The sequence below is a fragment of the Haemaphysalis longicornis genome, unplaced genomic scaffold, assembly GCF_048455015.1.
Source record: "Haemaphysalis longicornis isolate Haplotype H1 unplaced genomic scaffold, Haemaphysalis longicornis Haplotype H1 scaffold_3, whole genome shotgun sequence".
In the NCBI taxonomy this organism is placed as follows: domain Eukaryota; kingdom Metazoa; phylum Arthropoda; class Arachnida; order Ixodida; family Ixodidae; genus Haemaphysalis; species Haemaphysalis longicornis.
In genome coordinates this window covers 85,599,326-85,619,952 of record NW_027526335.1, presented here as the reverse complement: position 1 = coordinate 85,619,952, position 20,627 = coordinate 85,599,326, and the positions used below count along the sequence as shown (strand labels likewise).

At 47.3% G+C, this 20,627-nt stretch overlaps 1 protein-coding gene across 2 annotated transcripts in view; it reads left to right on the top strand.

Moving 5' to 3' along the window:
* Nucleotides 1-20,627, top strand: part of LOC144174764 (uncharacterized) — a 163,337-nt gene that overhangs the window by 7,429 nt on the left and 135,281 nt on the right. For both annotated transcript variants that reach the window (XM_077703630.1, XM_077703631.1), the window contains exon 2: nucleotides 5,884-5,929. In XM_077703630.1, coding sequence (XP_077559756.1) covers nucleotides 5,921-5,929 — 9 coding nt within the window. In that variant the 5' untranslated portion in view covers nucleotides 5,884-5,920. The remainder of the gene's footprint in view (nucleotides 1-5,883; nucleotides 5,930-20,627) is intronic.

Sequence of the window (20,627 nt, the reverse complement as noted above, 5' to 3'; positions counted from 1 at the left end):
GCGCGGCCTCCTGGCCGCCGAGCGTCAGGTCATCCCAACATTTTGGGTTTTTCGCCTCCAACAGAAAAAAAAAAAAAAAAACGGTTACCGTGAAGCGCAGTCGCTCAAAGGTGCACTGGGGGAGAATGTACGCCGGTAAATCCAAACGCCTCCACGCTGCCTTCTTGTAGTGGCCTTAGTGTGATTCACAATTATAATCCACGAATGTTCGAAGCATACCTTTATAATTAGTGTGGAGATGAGGTGACAATAGCATCGGCGCACTGCTGCCTCTTCCTACTACGCCCCAGGTGTAACCTTGGAAGAGTCGGAACTGCAGGCCGATTACCCATCAGAAAACGTAAGCTAGGGGAACCACTTCGGTATACCCATTACATGTCTTGATGCATGAACACAAAACCTGGAAGAGCCTGTGTCTACGCCTGGCACACGGACGATTTCATTCCTGGGGGAGGGGGGGGGGTATATTCTCAAAAAAAGGGAGACAGAGAATGTGAAATCAGATAAAATGCACCAAGAATACAAAATGAGAAAACAAAACTCTTTCACACAAAATAAACTTGATATTAAAGATAAAAATTAGAGCCCCTCCACCCTGTGAAGAGGGAAGTTCAGCGAAGCAGGCGCTCTGGTGGGATTTGTTATGTTGGGGTGTAGCTACATTGGGTATTTTCTATAAGGACAGTGGCGTGATCTCCACCTCCCAGACAAAGGACACGCGCAATTTGTGGGTTGAGGGAACGACGTCTCTAGTGCGCCGCACCGGCGGCCACCGAAGAGAGCGCCGGCATTGCGCAATGTTATGAGTGAGAGAGACGCCATGCGTGGCGAGGAGTATGCACGACTCAAGAAAGGGGCGGCGGTGGAGCTGCAAAGTGGGGCTGCAACCGTAACTTCCTCCGTAGATTACCAAGCTTCATTAGTGCTACGAGCAATGTGGGAAAGCCACCTTACAAAAACCAAGCTTACAATGACGGTTGTAAAGTTGGTTTCACCTCTAAGCACATATGCATTGCTGTGAAGACATTTTTAGAGGCAGTGTAAGCCGTCAAATCAAAATATAGATGCCCTAGGACCTTCTCTTTGTTTTTTGAAATTTTTTATACGCTGAGAATTGGTGGTCCACGCTCATTCTGTCACCGGAGAGAGAGGAAGGAGGGAGGGAGTTTAATTAGAGTTGAAGTGAGCAAATTATTTGTGGTCAAGGTCTTCAGTACAAGACTCCGCTGGAGACAATTTGCTGGACAAGCTGAGGATACCGCGAAAGCCCCCCCCCCCCCCCCCCCCACTCACTTCTGGGGTTAACCAATACCGGGGGCACCATTCTTATTCTTAACGCAGCTACCCACCTTTATGTCTTGCCTACCGTTGCCGCCATCACCTTCGCGGTGGCCACCCACCGACAAACCACCCACTTAACCATAATCCCCGGTTCCGATTAAGCCTGTCGACACTGCCCCCTGGGAAGAGTACCCCGGTGACGCTCAAGATCTTCAAACCATTCCGGACCTACCCACAACCACCATCGTGTGGATCCCGGGACACGCCTCACTTCCTGGGAACGAAGCAGCACGTGCAGCGGTCCGCGATCTTCAGTTCCGTGCCTGCCCTGCAGCTACGACGGCCACTCTCCATCCTCTGCCCCCCCCCCCCCCCTGCTTCATCGACATGCTATCACACCACTGTCCTATTCGCCCCCCCCCCCCCTTCCCGTTTCGCCCACCCAATGGTCTCTATCGAAAAATGCCGAATCTGCCGCCGCCCACCACAAACGCCACCGTCCTCTTCCACACCTTCCCCCTCACGCTTCTCGTATGCTGGATGCCGCTGTCCACCTCGTCCTCCTATGCCCCCGGCACCCCGTTCCTCTCCATCCCCCTATCCCGAGCAGTGAGAATGTGCGTTGACCGATTCGGAACTGCAGGAGTAGCACAGCCTGATCCGCAGCGGGACATCCGAACCACCGAACCACCGCGGTGCGTGGCCTTCTGATCTGAGAGGCCGCTCACCTTTTATTTGTAGTTGTAATTTGTATTTCGGCTCAATAAATGTCTTGCCTACCTACCTAACTTCAGAATCTAATTGCCCTGATTGACATAATATTTCGATCGTATTCTTTATTTTTGTTTTTTTATGAACATTACAAAATGGCCTGTCGTCGGGTGATTGCAGGCAATAGGGAGGCTCTGAGCCTTGTGGGGAAGACGGGAGAGGTGGTAGGTAGTGTGGGTTTATATTGTTAAGAGCTGAATTATCAGCCTTGAGGAGGGTTCACGAAAAACTACGACCGAGCGCAGTTAACGGAGTCCGCGCAGTTTAGACCTCCCGAACGCAGTCATTGCACCACTCGAGCCGGCAGCGCGAGCTATCGTCCTTTTCTTTATGTTTTCTACGCGTTGTCTTTGGCTCCACTTGCACTAGCGTAAGGCAGTCTTTTTGTTAGGGGCAAAGCTGCTTAGGGGCTGGGGCTGTTGTCGTCTCCTGTCGTCATCGCAATCGTAGTCTCATGTAGTCATTGTACTAAAACACCGGGAAACTCGTTTACGTCTCGCGCTAGAACGTAACGCGCACTAAAAAAACACCGGGACGCTCGTTTACGCCTCACGCTTAGTGCTTCAAAGACGAGAAACTTTTATAGCAAAGTTGTACACTTCTACCTCCCACCGGTTTCATATCCGTTGGCAGAAACGCCAAGGCGCCAAGAATACACTTAGACACTGCATGTTTCGCCCCTCACCAGGTCTCACGTTAGTGGAGATGGCGTGGGATTTTTAAATGCAGAGCATTTCTTTAACTCACGATGTCACCCGTTCTAGTTGTCCGTAGTAGTCCGCACCCCTCCCCCTACACTATATAAAAAAATAATACCGGCGCCTGGTTTCAATCCCACGACCCTGCGGGCGGAACGCAAGGTACATGGTGCTCTACCCACTGCGCCACAAAGCCGACACAGAATGGAGGGCTACGAACGCGCCTTATACCCTTGACTCATTCAAACTACGTCAAGAAGCTGCTGATACAACGCATTCACTACCTTTGGGCGGAACGCGAGGTACATGGTGCTCTTCCCACTGCGCCACAATAATCATACCCACCTGCTAATAAATGATGTCACGTGACCACGTAATTACGTCTCCTCATTTAATTACAATACAACAACCAACAGCAACAAGTGCAACAACATTAACGTAACGCAAACTACTTAACGTCGTGCGCCCCCGGAAATGCTCTGCATTTGATCGTGCCCCTCGCGAGGGGGATGTTTAGTTTCCTGCCGCAGCAAGAACCAGGCGGCCTCCTGCGCAGACATTACCACGCCCTTGAGCACGTTCACTTGCAGCTTGCGGAGCAGTTCCTTGTAGTCGTCGTTGGGGTTCTACTTGAGTTTTTTTTAATGCACATGCGACGCTTCGCTGACTGGTACGCCAAGGCCTCTTGAAGTGGAAGAAGAGTCAGCGAAGTCAATATAGGCACTAAGGAAATAAAATCAACTGATATTTTTTTGTTAAAGAGACAAGCTCCGGATGAGAAGAGGAATTTTTCTATCAAGCGGCCCCGGGAATCTGTGCGTTCAGATCCCCATAGTGGGCTGTGTGCATTCAGGTCACCTACGAGTAGGAACGGTTCCGGCAGCTCATCTATGAGAGACTCAAATTCAGAGCTAGATAAACGATATTCAGGGGGAATGTATAGTGAGCAAACTGTTGTTAATCTGTTTTTTTATTATTATTGAGCTGTGTCTCGGCTCTCATCGACACCGTTTTTTTTTTTAAATCCAGGGTCTCTATTTTCAGAAAAAGCATCTAACTTTAACTGTTAACACCGTAATTTTTGTTTATGTACTTTTGTTCTGCCTCATATATGCCAAATATTATTTGCGCTTAACGATGTTAACGGGTACGAGCCATGACACCAATGCTAGTAGTTTGGAAAGTTCTTGCCTGTAGTATTTACTTCGTATTTATGTTATTTGTTATGGCAGGAGTGCTCCTGCAATGGGCGTTAAAAAAGGCTTCATAGAAAAAGGGTAACGCGAAAAGGTCAATGCCAAAGCCAGTTGGGGTTCATCAAGGTATGCTTCGCATATAAAACATAGACAAAGAAATAGAAAAAGTGGGCGAATAAAGGACTGACTCTCAACGCTCAAATGACCGGGACTTTCGTTGCCAGTGTTCAGATGGAAGTACCTGTCGCAGTTGGTGGGAGCATGATGGAGTTATAGACGACTGCTGGTGTTTGCTTAACCGCATTCAAACGCCCTTACCGTCCCTTGGGGAATTCGACACCTGAGAGCAGTCAAATTCAAGGTCAAAGTCCGTCTCCACAGCCTGGAAACCTTTCCGTTGTTGTACTTCACTCTGCATAACCTTTTAACTGGCATTTATTTCAACGCCGTCTGAGAACGCTCAATAATTCGTTGACCCTCCACGTGGAAATACAAGGTACGCGGTCGGTTTTCCAACTCCGCAGCCTCGTAGGCGCGCATGTTCCCATCTCGGAACACGTGAGCTATTTGTCGCCCCTTGCCACAGAGGCCTGCCATTTCGCAGCGTAGTCCGCGAACCCTTTCATACCGGCTGTCCATTGACGCAGCTGTGCCCGCACTCATTAAGGTCACTTGCTATCTCGTCGGGTCATAACGCCGCCGAGCAGTCGGTCGTCATGAAACGTACGCAGTGGCACATGTCGCGGAAAACTTTACCCGGTCCATGTGTGTGGGTGTGGGGATTGCCCTGCGCGTGCTACGGAGAACGGACGTCCAACGAGGTAACGGCGGTGCCTGAGCTGCTTGCTAAGCGCTATTCGTGTACCTCTACCGACCGGGTGCGTGCAAGTGTTCGCTGAATAAGCCTCACTCCGGCTCGCGTACTCTGCATGTACGGTTTAGTTGCCGCTAGTTCCCTTAGTTTGGTGCTCGGCCGTGACTTGTTTTTCGCTGTTGCTTGTTGTGGAAAACAAAACGCTTGTGAAACCAACGCTGGTTGCCAAGTTGAGAACTGGTCTGAAGTAGACGGATTACACTTGAATCGTGGATCTGGAGTGCCTTGTGGTACGTATTAAATCCCTGGTTCGAAATTATAAGTGTCTGCTCAGAGTGTGGCCATCTGCTAAAGCTCTCTGGAGAAAATTTCTCGTTTTTTAAGCATTTATTGTGTTTCACCTCGCCGCTGTTATAGATAAGAAACGTCACCGGTGTGTGCTGTAATAAAGCTGTTTCCTGGTAGGGATATTTCCTCCTATAGTTTTCTCTCTGTGTGTGAGTGTGGGTGCGTGCGCGTGTGAGTAGTAAAGGCACAAACAGATGTTTAATCACCAAGCTTCACTCAATTCTATATATATATATATATATATATATATATATATATATATATATATATATATATATATATATATATATATATATATATATATATATATATATATATATATATATATATATATATATATGTGGGCCATTTTTCTACTCGATGGTTCTGAATAAGGTTTCAGTCCACTATTGTTCAGCGGTGCTATTGGAGGAGGCTAGTAGCGAGAAGTAACCCATTCCAAAGAAATACACTGGCTATCCCTAGTGGTGATGGAATTTTCAGGGCCAAGCTTTAGCTTTTGGCGAAAAGATTTCTTAGTAACTTTGCGCCCGCGCCAAGCCAGCGCCAAACTTCGCGGTGTGCGGCTTCGCTCACGTGTGCTTATGCGCACAACCAAAGAGATGGTGGTGTATACTGGTGCCAACGGCACCGTGAGTCATTGTTAAAGTATGGACTGCCTTGTGTTATGTCAGCCTTAATTTTCTATCTTAATGCAACTAATCAATATGTTGTGGCCTATCGTTGTTTTAGTCGTTATCTAACAGCATTTGTTACCTATTTCTGTCGCCCACAGGTCCAAAGTCTCCTGTGCTGGTTACAAAACACGTGTCATGCTTCTGGTAAGTCATCCTTCACTCCAACGTTTGTTGCTTACAATAGGACTGCATTTAGCGAGTGAGAAATTGTTTCACGGTTTTTTTTTTCCTGACCACATGTCGCACGGTATAATGATTAGTCTTCACCCGCTACACTTATTCTACGTTTCAGTGTGCCGCATCTGAATGATTTCAGATCATTCAGATAATTTCAGTAAATGATCAGTCTTCTGCTTTAGCAAAAGTTTCTTCTGGCGTCCCTCAAGGCTCCGTACTTGGGCCAATTTTATTCCTAATTTACATTATTGATAATAGTAAAAACGTCTATTCAACAGTTCGATTATTTGCGGATGATTGCGTTCTCTATAGAGCAATTAGCACTTCTGAAGATTCTAATATTTTACAGGCCGACCTCAACAAAATTTCCCTTTGGTGCGAGGAATGGAAAATGGAAATTAATGTTTCTAAAATAAAAGCAATGAAATTTACCAGATCTAGTAACGTTCAATTCATTTAGTATTTTACGAATAACTTGTGTATAGGAAATGTGACTACGTTAAAGTATTTAGGTTTTCATTTAAGATCTAACCTTACATGGAATGATCACATTGATAAAATAATTTCGAAAGAAAATAAAACACTGGGAATCATTGGGAGTAATTTGTACTTAGCAAATCAGTCAACTAAACTATTAGCTTACACAGTTTTAGTTCGTTCAAAGATGGAATATGCTTCTACAATATGGAATCCAAATCAGACGCACCTAATAAACAAGCTCGAGTCGTAACAAAATAAAGCAGCGCGTTTCGTTACCAAGAACTACTCCAAAAAGATCCAGCATCACGGCTACCAAAGAATCCGTCCAATTACCCTCCACAGAAAAACGACGTCTGCTAGCACTGCTCTCTTACTTCCACAGAATGTATCATACCCCATCATCCTTCACTGCATCCCATAACAAGCCGCCGCATCAAATTTTTCCGCGCCTCGACCATCCCTTCAAAGTCCGCCCAATATTTGCACGCACAAATCTCCTTCTTCGACAGGCACCACCCTTTCTGGACATTTATCACTGGAACAAGCTGACAAAAGAAATTGCTGCTATTTGTGATCACGACTTGTTTGTCGCCCAATTGAAGTACAATTTGGACGCACATGTCTACTAAAAACAGACGCGGGCTTTTTACAACATTAATTAAATTTATAGGTTTTGTATTGAGTGTTTTTATTTTTGTATCCATTTCTTTTTTCTGCTTCTCTTCTTTTATTTTTCTTTTTTTTATTATTTGGTAACCTCTAATATGTTATAAGTTGCCTTTCTCTGCGAATTGTGTTTAAATGTCTGAAATATCTTGTTGTTATCCCCCATACCATGTATTGGCCGCAAGAGCCTTTAGGGTATCTGAATAAAAAAAATGATGTGCCGGGCATGAACCGTACTCTATGCGCAGGCAACATCCCTATCTGGACTCATACAGGCTAAGTAGGCAATCTACAAGATGCACTCCAAACAGCTATAGTCGCTCGATGGGACGTCGACGAGAATTTGTGAAGCGCTACCGAACGCCGCTGTTTATTGCGAAAACATTAGTTAACGATGGCAATCGGAAATCCGTCTTCGTGGCACCAAAAATGGCCATTAGATTGTACGCAAAACATCCGGCGAATGGAACACACGATGTTGACTGATCAAAGAAAAGAAATAAAAACGATCAAGGAATGCTCGTTGCGACGATACGTTACTCAGGGATCTCATGTGAGTACACAAAGCAAGTAACAGAGTTAGAAAAAAATAGGTGCACTTAAATATGTTTAGCGCAAAAACAAAGACGGTACACAAGAAAGGAGACAGGACAAGCGCTATTGCGTACCGTCTTTGTTTTTGTGCTAAACACATTTAAGAATCATGAACCAAGTAGCCCCAAAACAAGTTTCGTTGAAATAGGTCCCCAATTGTCTCTCAGTGGGATTCGAAAGGAACAACTGGCGCGCTCACCACTTGCGACGTCGATATCTGCCGTCGTCTTGTTTTCCCCACTTGTCTTGTGCTCTATGCCGCGACTTCCTTATTCAAGTGGCTGGTCCTCCTGTCTTCCATTGCACTTGCTACGATGGTGTACGCAACGGAAAGGTGCAGTTACGATCCACTCACGTGTATTTACATTTCTACAGGCGGCACCGTTGCATTATAACGTCAATGGCCCGCCTGTCGTTACATACGTCACAAGTATAGATGTGCGTGGTCCCTGGATTGTCCAAAGGCCCCACCTAGCCCCACCTATATGCCGATCTATAGTGAAACCCGATGGATCTTGCCTTCAGCCCAGGTACAGGAGATCAGACATACCTGCGTATTTTGAGCCGGGACCGGCGCTGTAGCCCGACTTAGGCTCCAAAACCATGCATGCGACTCGCAGCTGTAAGGCATAAAGGCCTGGCCGCGCACAGACCAAGCGAGGCTCTCTGCTTGCTGCATCGAGTACCTTCGTTGAGGTGCTGATTTGATGGAGAGCAAACGCTCTCAAGAAACAGTATACTCCCAAAACAGCCGCCGATGCTCCATTCTCTAGTGTATTTCTTTTCTTGTGCCATTGTGTTCTGCTTTTTTTCGGTCTCGTTTCGTATCAACGGCACTAATTTTCGCCTACAAGGCGGCACCTACCAGCACTGCCGCGGGCGGCAGCGCGCATACGCGGGTGCTGAATTCACCTGCGTAGCGGAATTTCCGCCCATTCTCTACGCCACGTGGAGAGAATAAATCCCTTGCAATGCAGCTGGCCCTAGAATGAAAGGGCGGACGATGCACCTAGTGTTTGGTTTCTGGCGCCAGCTGTGTACGCTTCACAGCACTGCGTTTTCGAACCTGACGCCGACACCGCGTGCGAGCGCTGGCTGCAAGCTTCCCCACGTCGACCGAGCGGGCTCTCTTCTCAGAATGCCTGTGCGACATCCACCCATCCGGCGCCCGTCTCGCAGTAAACATTGCTTGTCTTCACTTCGACCCACCTTTCCAACGCATGAATACTGTTGAAAAAGGAGCGCTTTTTAGGGGCGAAGCCCCTTAGGGGCTGGTGCTGTTGGCGTCTCCTGTCGTAGCCGTCGTAATCGTCGTCTCATGTAGTCATCATGTACTAAAACACCGGAAAACTCGTTTTCGCCTCACGCTAGAGCGTAGCGTGTACTAAAGAAACACCGGGACGCTCGTTTACGCCTCGTTTACGCCACGGTTCAGCAGAGACAACTACATTGCACCTGGAAATTCACGCAGGCAAGTCCGCCAGGAGCCATGAACACGCAAGTACAGCTATGTTTTTGAATCCATCGTAGACTGTCAGGTCAGTAAATGGGAAAGGAAATATGTTGCTTTGTATAGCACCCGAAACACAACTCCGAGCGTCGCTGCAGGTGAGAGCAGAAGCCTTGCATAAACAAATCGAACGCGTGGAATGTGTGGTCTACGTTGACGCTCCGAATATTCAGCTATAGTGCAGCCACGGTCGTAGCGATGGTTGATCGACCGGGCTTTTCTGTCACCCCTGGCTCGACCCGTAAGATCCACCCGGAGATTAAGAGGAGGTAGCCATTGCGTTGACAATGTCCTCTACTCCAGCAAACCTCATACTGAGTGACCCTAAAAGAGAATTCAGGAACTTTTCGAAGTGATATATGTCTCACCAAGGGCGCTGCTTATATTCAAGAACGAAACCGGATCAGCACCTAGAGGAGTACACCTCGCATAGACATCGGCTCAGTATGATCTACCCGGCAGTGAAAAGGCTCATGAGGCAGCTTGACGCCTCCATTTCGGAGGCTTCCCTTACATCCCTGAACCATCGCTACACGCTGGGGGTATATGGGGCACTTGGTTACCTGTATAAACATATAACTGATGACTATGGCGATCGGGCCGCGTTAAATTTCCTGCGGCGCATCGTACACTCGATTAGCAGCACTCTGTGGCGTAGAGACTTACCGACAAACACCATCCACAGCCCTGCGACCAATGGCCTCTCATACCCATGAGCCAACCTCCATAACAACTAAGAACATGCCCCCTTTCCCCCTTTCCCCTCATGGACCAAACGCGTCACGCATCAGATATTAAGAGAACCTGAGATCAACGGGAGACGCTCTATGCAGTTTCGAATCGCGAACACGGATCCGGATAGTGCTATGTTGGCTGAAGATGCGAAATTGCTCTAGCCCTGACTGTAATCTTAAGGGAAAGGAGAGAGAGAGAGAGAGAGAGAGAGAGAGAGAGAGAGAGAGAGAGAGAGAGAGAGAGAGAGAGAGAGAGAGAGAGAGAGAGAGAGAGTATTTTAATGCTCTCAGATTTGAGAGTGGAACCCTAGTCCTGGAATCCATGCGCTGCTATGCTTTGAGGTTTTAAGGGACGGGGGGGGGGGGTGAGATGGGTGAAAAGGGCCGGAAACTGTCTGGCGTGGGGTTCCGACACCTTATCAGGCCCTCCATGCGCTGCCCTAGTCGTCTTGGCCCGTGTCACCAGGAAAGTCTGGTCCTCCCGTTGACGCTGGTCAACCATGTCTCCCACAGCTCAGGAAGGGAACGGGTGGAGAGGGGTGGTAGGGCTGGGTTGTGAGTGCGTTCCACAATTATATGCTGGAGGGTACCTAGCTGTGGACAAAATTTGCATAGAGGACTGACGAAATCTCCTGTTCATTTCCTTTCTACTCCATCCTGGGCACAATAAAGTTTATTCATCATAATAATCATCATCATGTACCCAGGATTTGCAACCTTAGGACGTCGTAAGCGGCACTTATTTCACGAGGGTAGCGGGAAAAGTGATAAGTGTACTGGCGATCGTCATGGGGCCCCTAAACGCAGAAGACGTCCCCACTCACAGCAAGGTCACCTCGATCAAAGTAGCGGAGCTTGCGCAACAAGACAGGTTCCGCCTTATGCCAGGCATATTTGTGGCCGTAAATAGAGTGCTTTAGCATATCGGGTAGCGTACGCTACGCTACCCGCTATGCTAAAGCACTCTAGCCTAAGAACCAATGTGCAATAGCGCCAGATATGTGGACAGAGGACTAGTGGAAGGTAAAGTTACGCACACTACCGCTTCCGTGCGTCCTATCGAAAATAAAAGGAAACTTCTCTCGCACGTACTACTCCCATGCGATTTCTTAGTGAAGAAAAAGAGTTGTGAGAAAATCTGCAGCTGTAGCGTCAGTTTGCCAAGCTTGGCGTCAGCAGGACGCCTTGATGAAGAAGGTACGCGTCGCTGAACTGCTGCATGCGCCACTTCGCTCACCACAGTCCTCCGTAGTGCGTTTGCCGGTGAATGCGTCAACAGCAGGCCGCTTCGATCCACGAGAACTTCCAGAATGTGAAATGTCTGGCTTAATTGCCCAAGCAAAGTTCACAACCAGCCACCTCAGTAGCAGCGTTTGAGAAGAGGTTCCAGCAAGATGGAAGTAAAGATCACGTCTGTGTTTACGCTGTTTTAAGATATTAGGAACACTGGTGGAATCATGGCATCCTGTCGCACCCGAAGACTTTGACATGGAGTCGCTGAAGGATTACGTTTCTCGAAGCGTTCGACGAAGGAGGACGAGCACTTGAGACCGACAAATGTCCAGCATTGCTGCTAGGCCTGCTGTATGTAGTGAAAACTGCGGAAAGCCTACAGAAGGGTTCCAAACTTTTCACAACAGTCTACTCAACTGTCAAAGGTCAAAGAAGCCGTTCAACATTACCAGAGCTCGGAAGTGAACTCGGTCATTCAGCATACAGTACCAACATTCTGCGGTCCCAGTTCAGGCAGCTGCAAACGCTTTCGGCTGAAGAGCGTGACGAGGCGTACGCACATGCAAAACAATACATGGAATCCCTCCGATGCTTGACGCCAGGCGGTACATTAGAAGAGAGCCCCGCAAAAGCACAGAGGTATTCGGCGGGTGGTGTGTTATTGATGGCGCGCGTGAACAAGACAACATGGCGGGGCATGACTCAAACTTCCTAGGAATGTGGAGGCAGAAGCCTATAGTTCGATCTTGCAGAAACTCAGAAGAAAGAATTGTCGAATAAATGCTTAATAAGCCTCTCTGCTATATACCAAGCCCCTTCAAAGACGGCTTCGCAATTAAGCCCAACTGCATTGCTGCGAAGACATTTTTATGTACCGTGTGAGCAGTCTTGTACAGAGGAGGACCTTAAGGCATTTTATTAAATAGCCCCCAAAATCCCATACGTATACTCAAATACAACTAAAAGCGACAACGATTGATTGATTGATTGATTGATTGATTGATTGATTGATTGATTGATTGATTGATTGATTGATTGATTGATTGATTGATTGATTGATTGATTGATTGATAATGGTATCCCCTATGTAACGGGGTGACGTGTCATTTCACCAAAGAAACTAACGGAAGAAACGAAACGGAAATTGACTAAACGTAAATAAACTAAGCGGAAGTTGCCCCTGCGCCTCATCACCGCAGCCGACTGTTCCTCAGCGCGGCGCAAAGAGTGCTTCACTGTGAGTATTTTGAACGCGACACGAGTTGTGTCCATGATTTTTTTCACTTACTCTGCTCATAAATTACTGCAATGACGACAAACTAGGCGAGGAAAAGCATGACAAACACTTACAGCGCACAACAACAAGTATGAAATAAAGAACGAAGCAGCACAGAGCCTGTGTTGTTGCGTGCTTTCTTTAGTCCTTGTTGTTCAGCGCTGGGAACATTTGTCGTGTACAACCAACATGCCCAACTGGCTCTTAAAAAAAAAAAAAATTGGCCGCGTATCTGCTCCTTTCGTTGCAAATGCCGTCAAAAGACGCTAGTCTTTACCGGCTTTTGCGAAGTAAATGCCTCCCTTCGCTTTCCCGCTCACCGCTCATGTTGTTCCTCTTGCGTCGCGCTCCTCCCAAGGTAAAGACGCCAAAGGTTTGCTTAAATCATTTTAAATTTCCCGCGTTCCACTTCTCTAAACCGGGTGTCTCGATGCGAACGCTGCCGTACGGCGAAGACGCTCGTTAATCGAGGCGTCCTACTTCAACGTTTATAGAACCACGTTTTCCTACTCCACGTGCGTTGCAAGCAGAACGTGGAACCTATCTAGTGGAACCTTGCGTAACTGTTGCCGGTTGATTTCTTAAAATGGCGCCAGACACTATAGTGGCGCGGGCGACAGCAGGCGACGGCGGAGGGAATTCTTTTTCTGCAGTTGATGAAGTATTTAATTTCGCAAAAGTCAAGCATGTTTGATTTTTTATAAAGGAACACTGCAAATATCCCTTCTGTATTGATTTGTTGTCTCATATTTGCGTAATGTCTTGTTCTTCTTCCAGAATGTCGACAAGTATGAACATTACACCGGACATAGACAGGTAGATTTAGCTGTGACTATATAAGACTATTGCGCAGGCACTGTTTTGCTTTGGCCGGGTGGCTGAATCGAGTCACAGACAGACGGACGGACAGACAGACCAAAATTTCTGGGTTTAAGAAGCCCAAGAAAGACTATCGTCTTTAAAAAAATTCCCGCATTTCCCCGAGGGGAAGAATGTGAAAGTGCGAATGCACGAGTTGAATTTGCGCGGTTCGGTAACGTTCGCGAAAGAGAGATCACACACACACACACAACTACAAAGAAAGAAAGATGCATTTATTCACAGACACCTATTTGTGTTGTCGTTGTACTTGATTGCTAGAGCGGATCTCAGCTTTGAAATTTCGTGTCAGTACTCCTTTAAGCAGGTGCATTAGCCCTTCTCACGCCCGATTCTTGGCCAATCCCCCACGTGAGTATGTGCCATGTCAGCGGCCAGGCAGCGCGCGCCCATCTCCCCCCGTTGCCAAGGAAGACGAGGAGATTCCTGGCCAATCCCCCACGTGGGTATGTGCCATGTCAGCGGCCAGGCTGCGCGCGCCCATCTCCACGTGCGCGGACATCGCCGGTAGACGCAGGTTCAGGGTCGCTTAAGAAGTGCATTGCACTTAAAAGAAGACGATGTCACGCTCTAAGCGCTATCCCCTTTCTAAACGCCCGTCCGCGTTGACGTCGTGAGCTCGTTGCTTCAGCGGAGCGATACACTACATGAGCTATGGCCTTTATTAACTTGTACCCGAGTATTAAAAAAAATCTCTATGCCAAGCCCCGTTAACTTTGGCTTCATTACTGTTTACAGTAATGATTGATTGGTGTTCATTGATGAAAATCAATGGAACAGATTTTTTACTCTGAAATAGGAGACGTCTTGCAAAAAAATATGAAGGTCCTAGGGCTTTATATTAAATATTAAATTTGAGCTTCTTAGTGAAGCCGATTTTGAAAGAGCTTGATATATAGCAGAGCGGCTTAACCATTTATTCGACAATTTTTCTTCTGAGTTCCTGCAAGATCGAATATAATAATATTAATATTAATATTAAAGGTTGGTGGTAAACACGCAACGCGCAATGGCAATTGAGGCTGAGCTTCATCCAACGCACCTTATAAGTACATCTGCGTTTAATGTTGTTTTTATGAATTCTATTTTATTTGTAAATTCTAAATTTAAATTTAATTTGACAATCTATAGATGCTTCTATTTACATAACCATTTTATTTTATTTTTTTTTTCGTTTACGAGCGCGTGCCGGCATAACCGCTTGCTCTTCGGCCGAACGAATCACTCGTGAAACAGACCTGCGAACGTCCATTCAGTTCATCCTCATCATCATCATCAAACCTTAACGTGGGCTTTACTGTATAGCGTTTAGCATACAGCTCTTCGGCCGAGCTAATCACCTGTGGCCCACCCCCGGTACAGCGAACATGTATTTTTGTTGGTCTCATCACCATCATTAGTTGTCCTCGTCACCTCGTCACCATCCTCGTCACCATGTTAAGGTTGGCTTTGCTGTATGGCTTTTAGCATGCATACATCGCAAGCTCAAATAAGTTATGTTAAGCGTTGCTTGAAATCACCACAAAATGCTACACAACAAGCACATTTAAAGTCCGCTGCACAACTATGCCCAAATGCGATGCTGAGAAAAAAAGATTTCCTGAAGCATTATCAAGAGTCTGATATCAAAGCGTGGACGGCCTAGCGCCTTTTAATAATGGCATTTTCGTACGCGCTGCAAGAGCGTCACAGACGGAAAGATACGGGTTGACCCATTCAGTTCGCAGAGAAACGCTTATGAGCATTTAATATTTCTTACGGGTGCACTAGTTTCTTTTAATAGATAGAAACACGCGCGATCGGGATGGGTACGAAATTTGTTTTGCGGGAAAAAAAATAATTTAGTTTTATTATGTAATCTTTTGTTTGTCCAGAGTTTCTGAGTTAAGTCGGACAACAAAAAAATGAAGGAAGCTCACGCTAACGCGTAAAACAATTGAAGGTAGCGAAGCTTTACGCAACCTTCACGGCCATCGCGATGGTGTAAGTCCACGATTACAGCCGATTTGTTTCTTCTTCGCTGCCGCAACGACCTTTACTGCATCATTCTTGCTGTAAGTGTGAGCTTCCCTAATTTTTTTTGGAAGGGATAATCATTGGACATCACCTTGGAGGGGCGTACGCTATGATGCGTCTTTCTCGTTCTGAGCAAGTGTTGCCACGTTTACGGCGAACGCTCGAGATTATTTTTCTTTTTGCCAACTTCCGCCAATCTTTCAAGTGCGTATGCTTGGCTTGCAAACGTGTGCCGATGACGCTGAGCGGTCGCCGCAAGGCTCGCGCGCACGTGCGCGCTCTGGGCAATTTCTTGGTATTTTTAACTGCGGACACGAAGAATTACAACTTGCCAAAGAGCTTCGCTCTTTAAAAAAAATGATTGGGAGAAAAGTGTGCGTGATAAAGCGATCAGGAAAAATGGTGGTCTATTAAGGAGAGCTGCATATGCGTCGTTTATTCTAAACGGCCGACAATCCCACCGTATTGTTATTCGGCGTGGAGGTCAAAACTCCCACCAACATTGCAGCAGCCCTGAAAGCCATTTTGTCCCGCCGCACCCCAAAGAAGGAACACAGACACAGAAAGAAACGCAGTTCTTATTTTCTTCCCCTCTAAATCTTTGACAGCCAGAGGTAGCGCAGCTTTTGTAGGATTTTTCTTTTCATTTTAACCCTCCAGTCTGCTGCTTTATTTTTACTGTTCCCTGCCGTTGCCTAGGGGTTCAAAAAAAAATCGAGAGATGACGCAAGGATCTTCTTCGCCAGCTCACTGCACAGCGGGGTTCAAATAACGCGCCGCTTTGAAAGTTATCTTCGTTGTCCCTTGCTTCTGTAATTAAATTACTGCAGCATTCAAAACAAACCTTTCTTATCATTTCTGTTAATTTATCTTAGTGAAGCTAACAAGAAGAAAAAGGACGACCGCCGGAGAGCAGGTCTTGCATTTTGAACGCGTTATTTATTGTGCTAAGACTGCGCTTGAGAGCCCGTAATAAAAAAAGGATCAAAAGAAATACCAAAAATAAGGCGCGAAAAAAAATTACAGCAGCAATCAATAACGGTTCCTTCCATTCCGCATGCGTGGCAGTGACAGAGCCAAAGATTAAGAGAGGCCTTTGGCTCCCACGACCGCGGGGAGAACTGAGTGGGGACAATAAGAACTCCTGTACAAGTGCCCGCTCTGCGTCGAGGCGGTAATGCTAGGTGGCCGGCGACAGTGCATGAAGGCCTTGGGACTGGACGATTACTGGCTGCGGACAACGACGCAATTAATGCCACCAAGTGACAAAGAATTTGGGAAGCGCACGCACATCGCGTGAAAAAAAAAAAATGAACACTCGACGAACTGAGCGTGAGGACGATGACGATGTAGTGCGAAGTCTTCTCGCAAAAGAGTGGTCCGGCGGAGGTCTGCTACGTGGAGAGGACGTGCGTTTGTGCCTGTTCAGTGAATGGCGCGTGAACGCAAGTTTTCGGGAGTTCAACTGGTAACCGACGATGCTTACCGGAGCTTGTTATCAGTTGAGGGTAACACATCACATCACATCACCCCGTCCAGTAACAAGTACAGAACAACGCACCGTACGCCATCATATCGCTCCACTCACTCACTCAAACACTCACCCACTCTCCCGCCCACTCACTCGCCCACTCCCTCCCTCCCTCCCTCCCTCCCTCCCTCCCTCACTCACTCACTCGCCCACTTCCTCACTCACTCACTCAATCACTCACTCACTCGTTATCACTCACTCACTCTCACTCTCACTCACTCACTCTCACTCACTCACTCACTCAATCACCCGTCCACTCACTCGCTGACTCACTCACTGACTCACTCGCTCGCTCACTCAATCACTCGCCCGCCCACTCACTCACTCACTCTCAATCGCTCACTCACTCGCCCACTCAATCACTCAATAACTCATTCACTCATTCAGTCAATAACTCAATCACTCACTCACTCTCAATCACTCACTCACTCACTCACTCACTCACTCACTCACTCACTCACTCACTCACTCACTCACTCTCAATAACTCAATCACTCACTCACTCTCAATCACTCACTCGCCCACTCATTGATTCACTTAGTTACTCACTCACTCACTCACTCACTCACTGCGTTTATTGCCAAATGTCATTGTCGGTGGTGACGTCACTGTAGGCGCTGCTTTCCTTTTGACCGTCTAGCCTCGCAGAACAGAAATGGCAGGTGCAACGATGGAAATTTCCTGCACTCTGCTGCAACGCATTCTCGATTGTCATAGAAAAGCACTGCAGCCGAAGAATGGCACACCGATTGGTTTCTGACTGCTGGAAGCGGCAAGCAGAAGAAGCAAGAAAGGTTAACCGATCTGTCACCCTTTCAACTATACCCGCCCTCTTGGGTTATCGACAAAAGAAAGAACCGCTGCTCGACGGCGCATCCAACACTGACAGTACGCAGTGGAAGCAACCCACCAAGCAACCACAAAGCTGTCAATCAAGGAAGCGTTTGAAAACGAGCCTTCAAGGCACCAAATCAGTGCCACAATACAGAAGCAGCTTGTCTCCGGGCCGCGTGACGACGCCAAGATCAGCCCGAGCGCTTGCATTCGGACGTGCTGATATCAGCATTGGCAGCCGTTGTTCTCATGGAGGTCCTGTCAAGCCTTTATCGCAAATTTAACGGCTAAGAACCAAACTTTGGCGTGAAACGCTCACACAGTTTCCTGCTATACGAGTACAAAATCGGCGTGTTTACTTTTTTCGATTGGTTCAATTTCCATAGGCGATGGAAGCAAATTCTTGAAACCAAATTCTGCGCCAGAGCTGTCCAGTAAAGTCGTAGGGTTTTTCTTTTTTTTTTTACAATAAAGAAGTTGATTTACCAGCTGGGGCAAAGTCAAGATACTACGACGAATTCATATATCGCATCGTGAACAGCTTCATCCCTTTTAAAACTTGCAGGAGCAAGGAGGGCCTTCGGTCTTGCGCTTTATTTTAACCGCTCCCACTCGCGTCATCAGGTAACAAACATACAGACAGGACACGAAACAGTGGAAACGTTCCCTATAAACTTTCTGCAAGGGTCTTCAATTCTAGCCGTGCCTTCACCAGAACTTGGGGGAGCCAGGTGAACATAGCCGTACCGTCGCTCCGCTTGTGCATTCAAGGGCGCAAAATCAGGCTGCCTGCTCGCTCGTACTGTTTTTGAATTCTGGACCATGGCGTCGCTGGAAGAAAAAAGAAACAAGAAAAGCGGGGTCTCTCACAAACAAGCTGCCCCGCGCGCTCAGCTTCGCTAATAAGCGGCATAAGAAATGGACACCGGGTTGAACGTAAGCAAGCCGGTGGCAGCTTTTGCTGCGAGCAATCCGTGTAACTAGATTAAAGCGGGCATCCTTGCCTTCGCTGGGTGTCACCGTATACACTTAAGCGCACGAGCAAATTGGGCGCCTCACCGTGCGTCCTTTCCTGCTCGGTGTCGCGAAGACTCCGCCTTGTTTTTATTTCCCTCCTTTTCCTGTATTGTTTTTGTTGTGTTTTTTTATTACTGGTGGTGCAGCGAGATCACATCGACCGGTGCGGACACGCTTGCCTAGTAAGGTGATGCGCAGAGGGGTTCACTCATTAAATTATGGTATAAAAGATAAGTAGACATGCAATATTTACGGTCCAAAAAATACTATTTTTTTAAATGCACATTGGTCTCCACCAACATGGGCATAAGGTTATTTCATTTTCCTTGCATTAGTAGAATTAACCGAATGAACACCACCCCGCCTTGCATACTTATGAACGAGTATGCTGTGGAGAGAGACCTCATGTGTATACATCATCATCATCATCACCATCCGGAGCCTCTGTTTCTGCCCACTCATTCGGCATTGCCACTGGGAATGCGCGCCGCCCACCCTTTCCCCATCCCAAGCCTCGATCACATCCGGAGAGCTCTGGCTGTCTCCACCGGGGACAGTGAACACCTAGGCGTCGCAGGAAGCTCTATACGGGGTACACACGACGTTACTTGCCCCGGATGACCCGGGGGGCTGAAGATCCCGCACTGGGGGCTGTACACTGGTCTTTCAATGACAGAAATTGTTCTCTCTCTCTCTCCCTCTCTCTCTCTCTCTCTCTCTCTCTCTCTCTCTCTCTCTCTCTCTCTCTCTCTCTCTCTCTCTCTCTCTCTCTCTCTCTCTCTCTCTCTCTCTCTCTCTCTCTCTCTCTCTCTAGTAAATTATAACTGCTTCGGTCGTGCGCTGTCCAAATTTGCCACCAAATTTTCTTATCTCATCCAGGTTGCGATATCGGTCTTCTCCCACTTCTAGTTTAGCCTATCGGTGACCACTTAGTTGCGGCGATTATCCGCCAGTTGTCAAGCTTCTGCCCCGTATGTCATACAGGGAGGGGAAAGGCAGTGGTTCAATACGTTTCTTTTTAGTCCTAGTTGTAGACTACTGTTCACGACGTGCTTGCCGAATGATGCGACCCAGCCCATATTAAATGGACACCTTAGTGTAAAAGCACGTTGATTCATGTCGGTAGTTTTGAGTGACGTCGCCCCTAAATTTGAGTCCAGTCTACTCCATCGAAGTGGAATGTGAGGTTCCGAGCAGCCCGTTCTATCCACTCCGGTTCGTTCATCGTGTATGCATGTGCACCTGCTAGCGTGGTCGACGGCTGGCCGTGCACGTTGTCGTAGCGTGGTCTCTAAACTCTTCCAACTACTGCAGTGCGCCGCCACAACCTTCTTCCTCTACCTCACCCGCACACGTCGTTCTTGTCCACGACACGGACTTAAGCCGATCAGGACGCCTCCCGGGGAACGCATGTGCTGGATGCGTACGGAGGCTATAGTGGTAAACAGCCTCTAATGCACCTTCCGCCGCAGCAGTAGGGCCTGAATAACGTAGAAATGGCAACAGAGTGAAAACAGGTATTGTCGCGCCAAACATTTCCCCTCGCTTCATTATGCAACGTCGTGGATTTTGAACGGTGAAGCGGGATTGGTGGAGCTTGCCTGAAAGTTCTGAAACAAACACAGAGACTTCAGAATGAGCATGTGAGTGCAAAATAAATATATTCGGGCACTTTTGTTCGTCATGATCTTTTTGAAAGACACGAACCTTAGCTAGCAAACATTATAAAATAGTATGCCTCAGACCAAGCAGTGGTCTTTGTTTCTATTTCAATTTCGTTAAAGCGTTTCAACTGGCGCACAATTCAGTGCGATAAAAAATGCATGCGTACGGGCGAACGCAAGAGTCTGCCGCATATACTTACCGCTAGCGCACAATTATGCAACAGTAGAAGC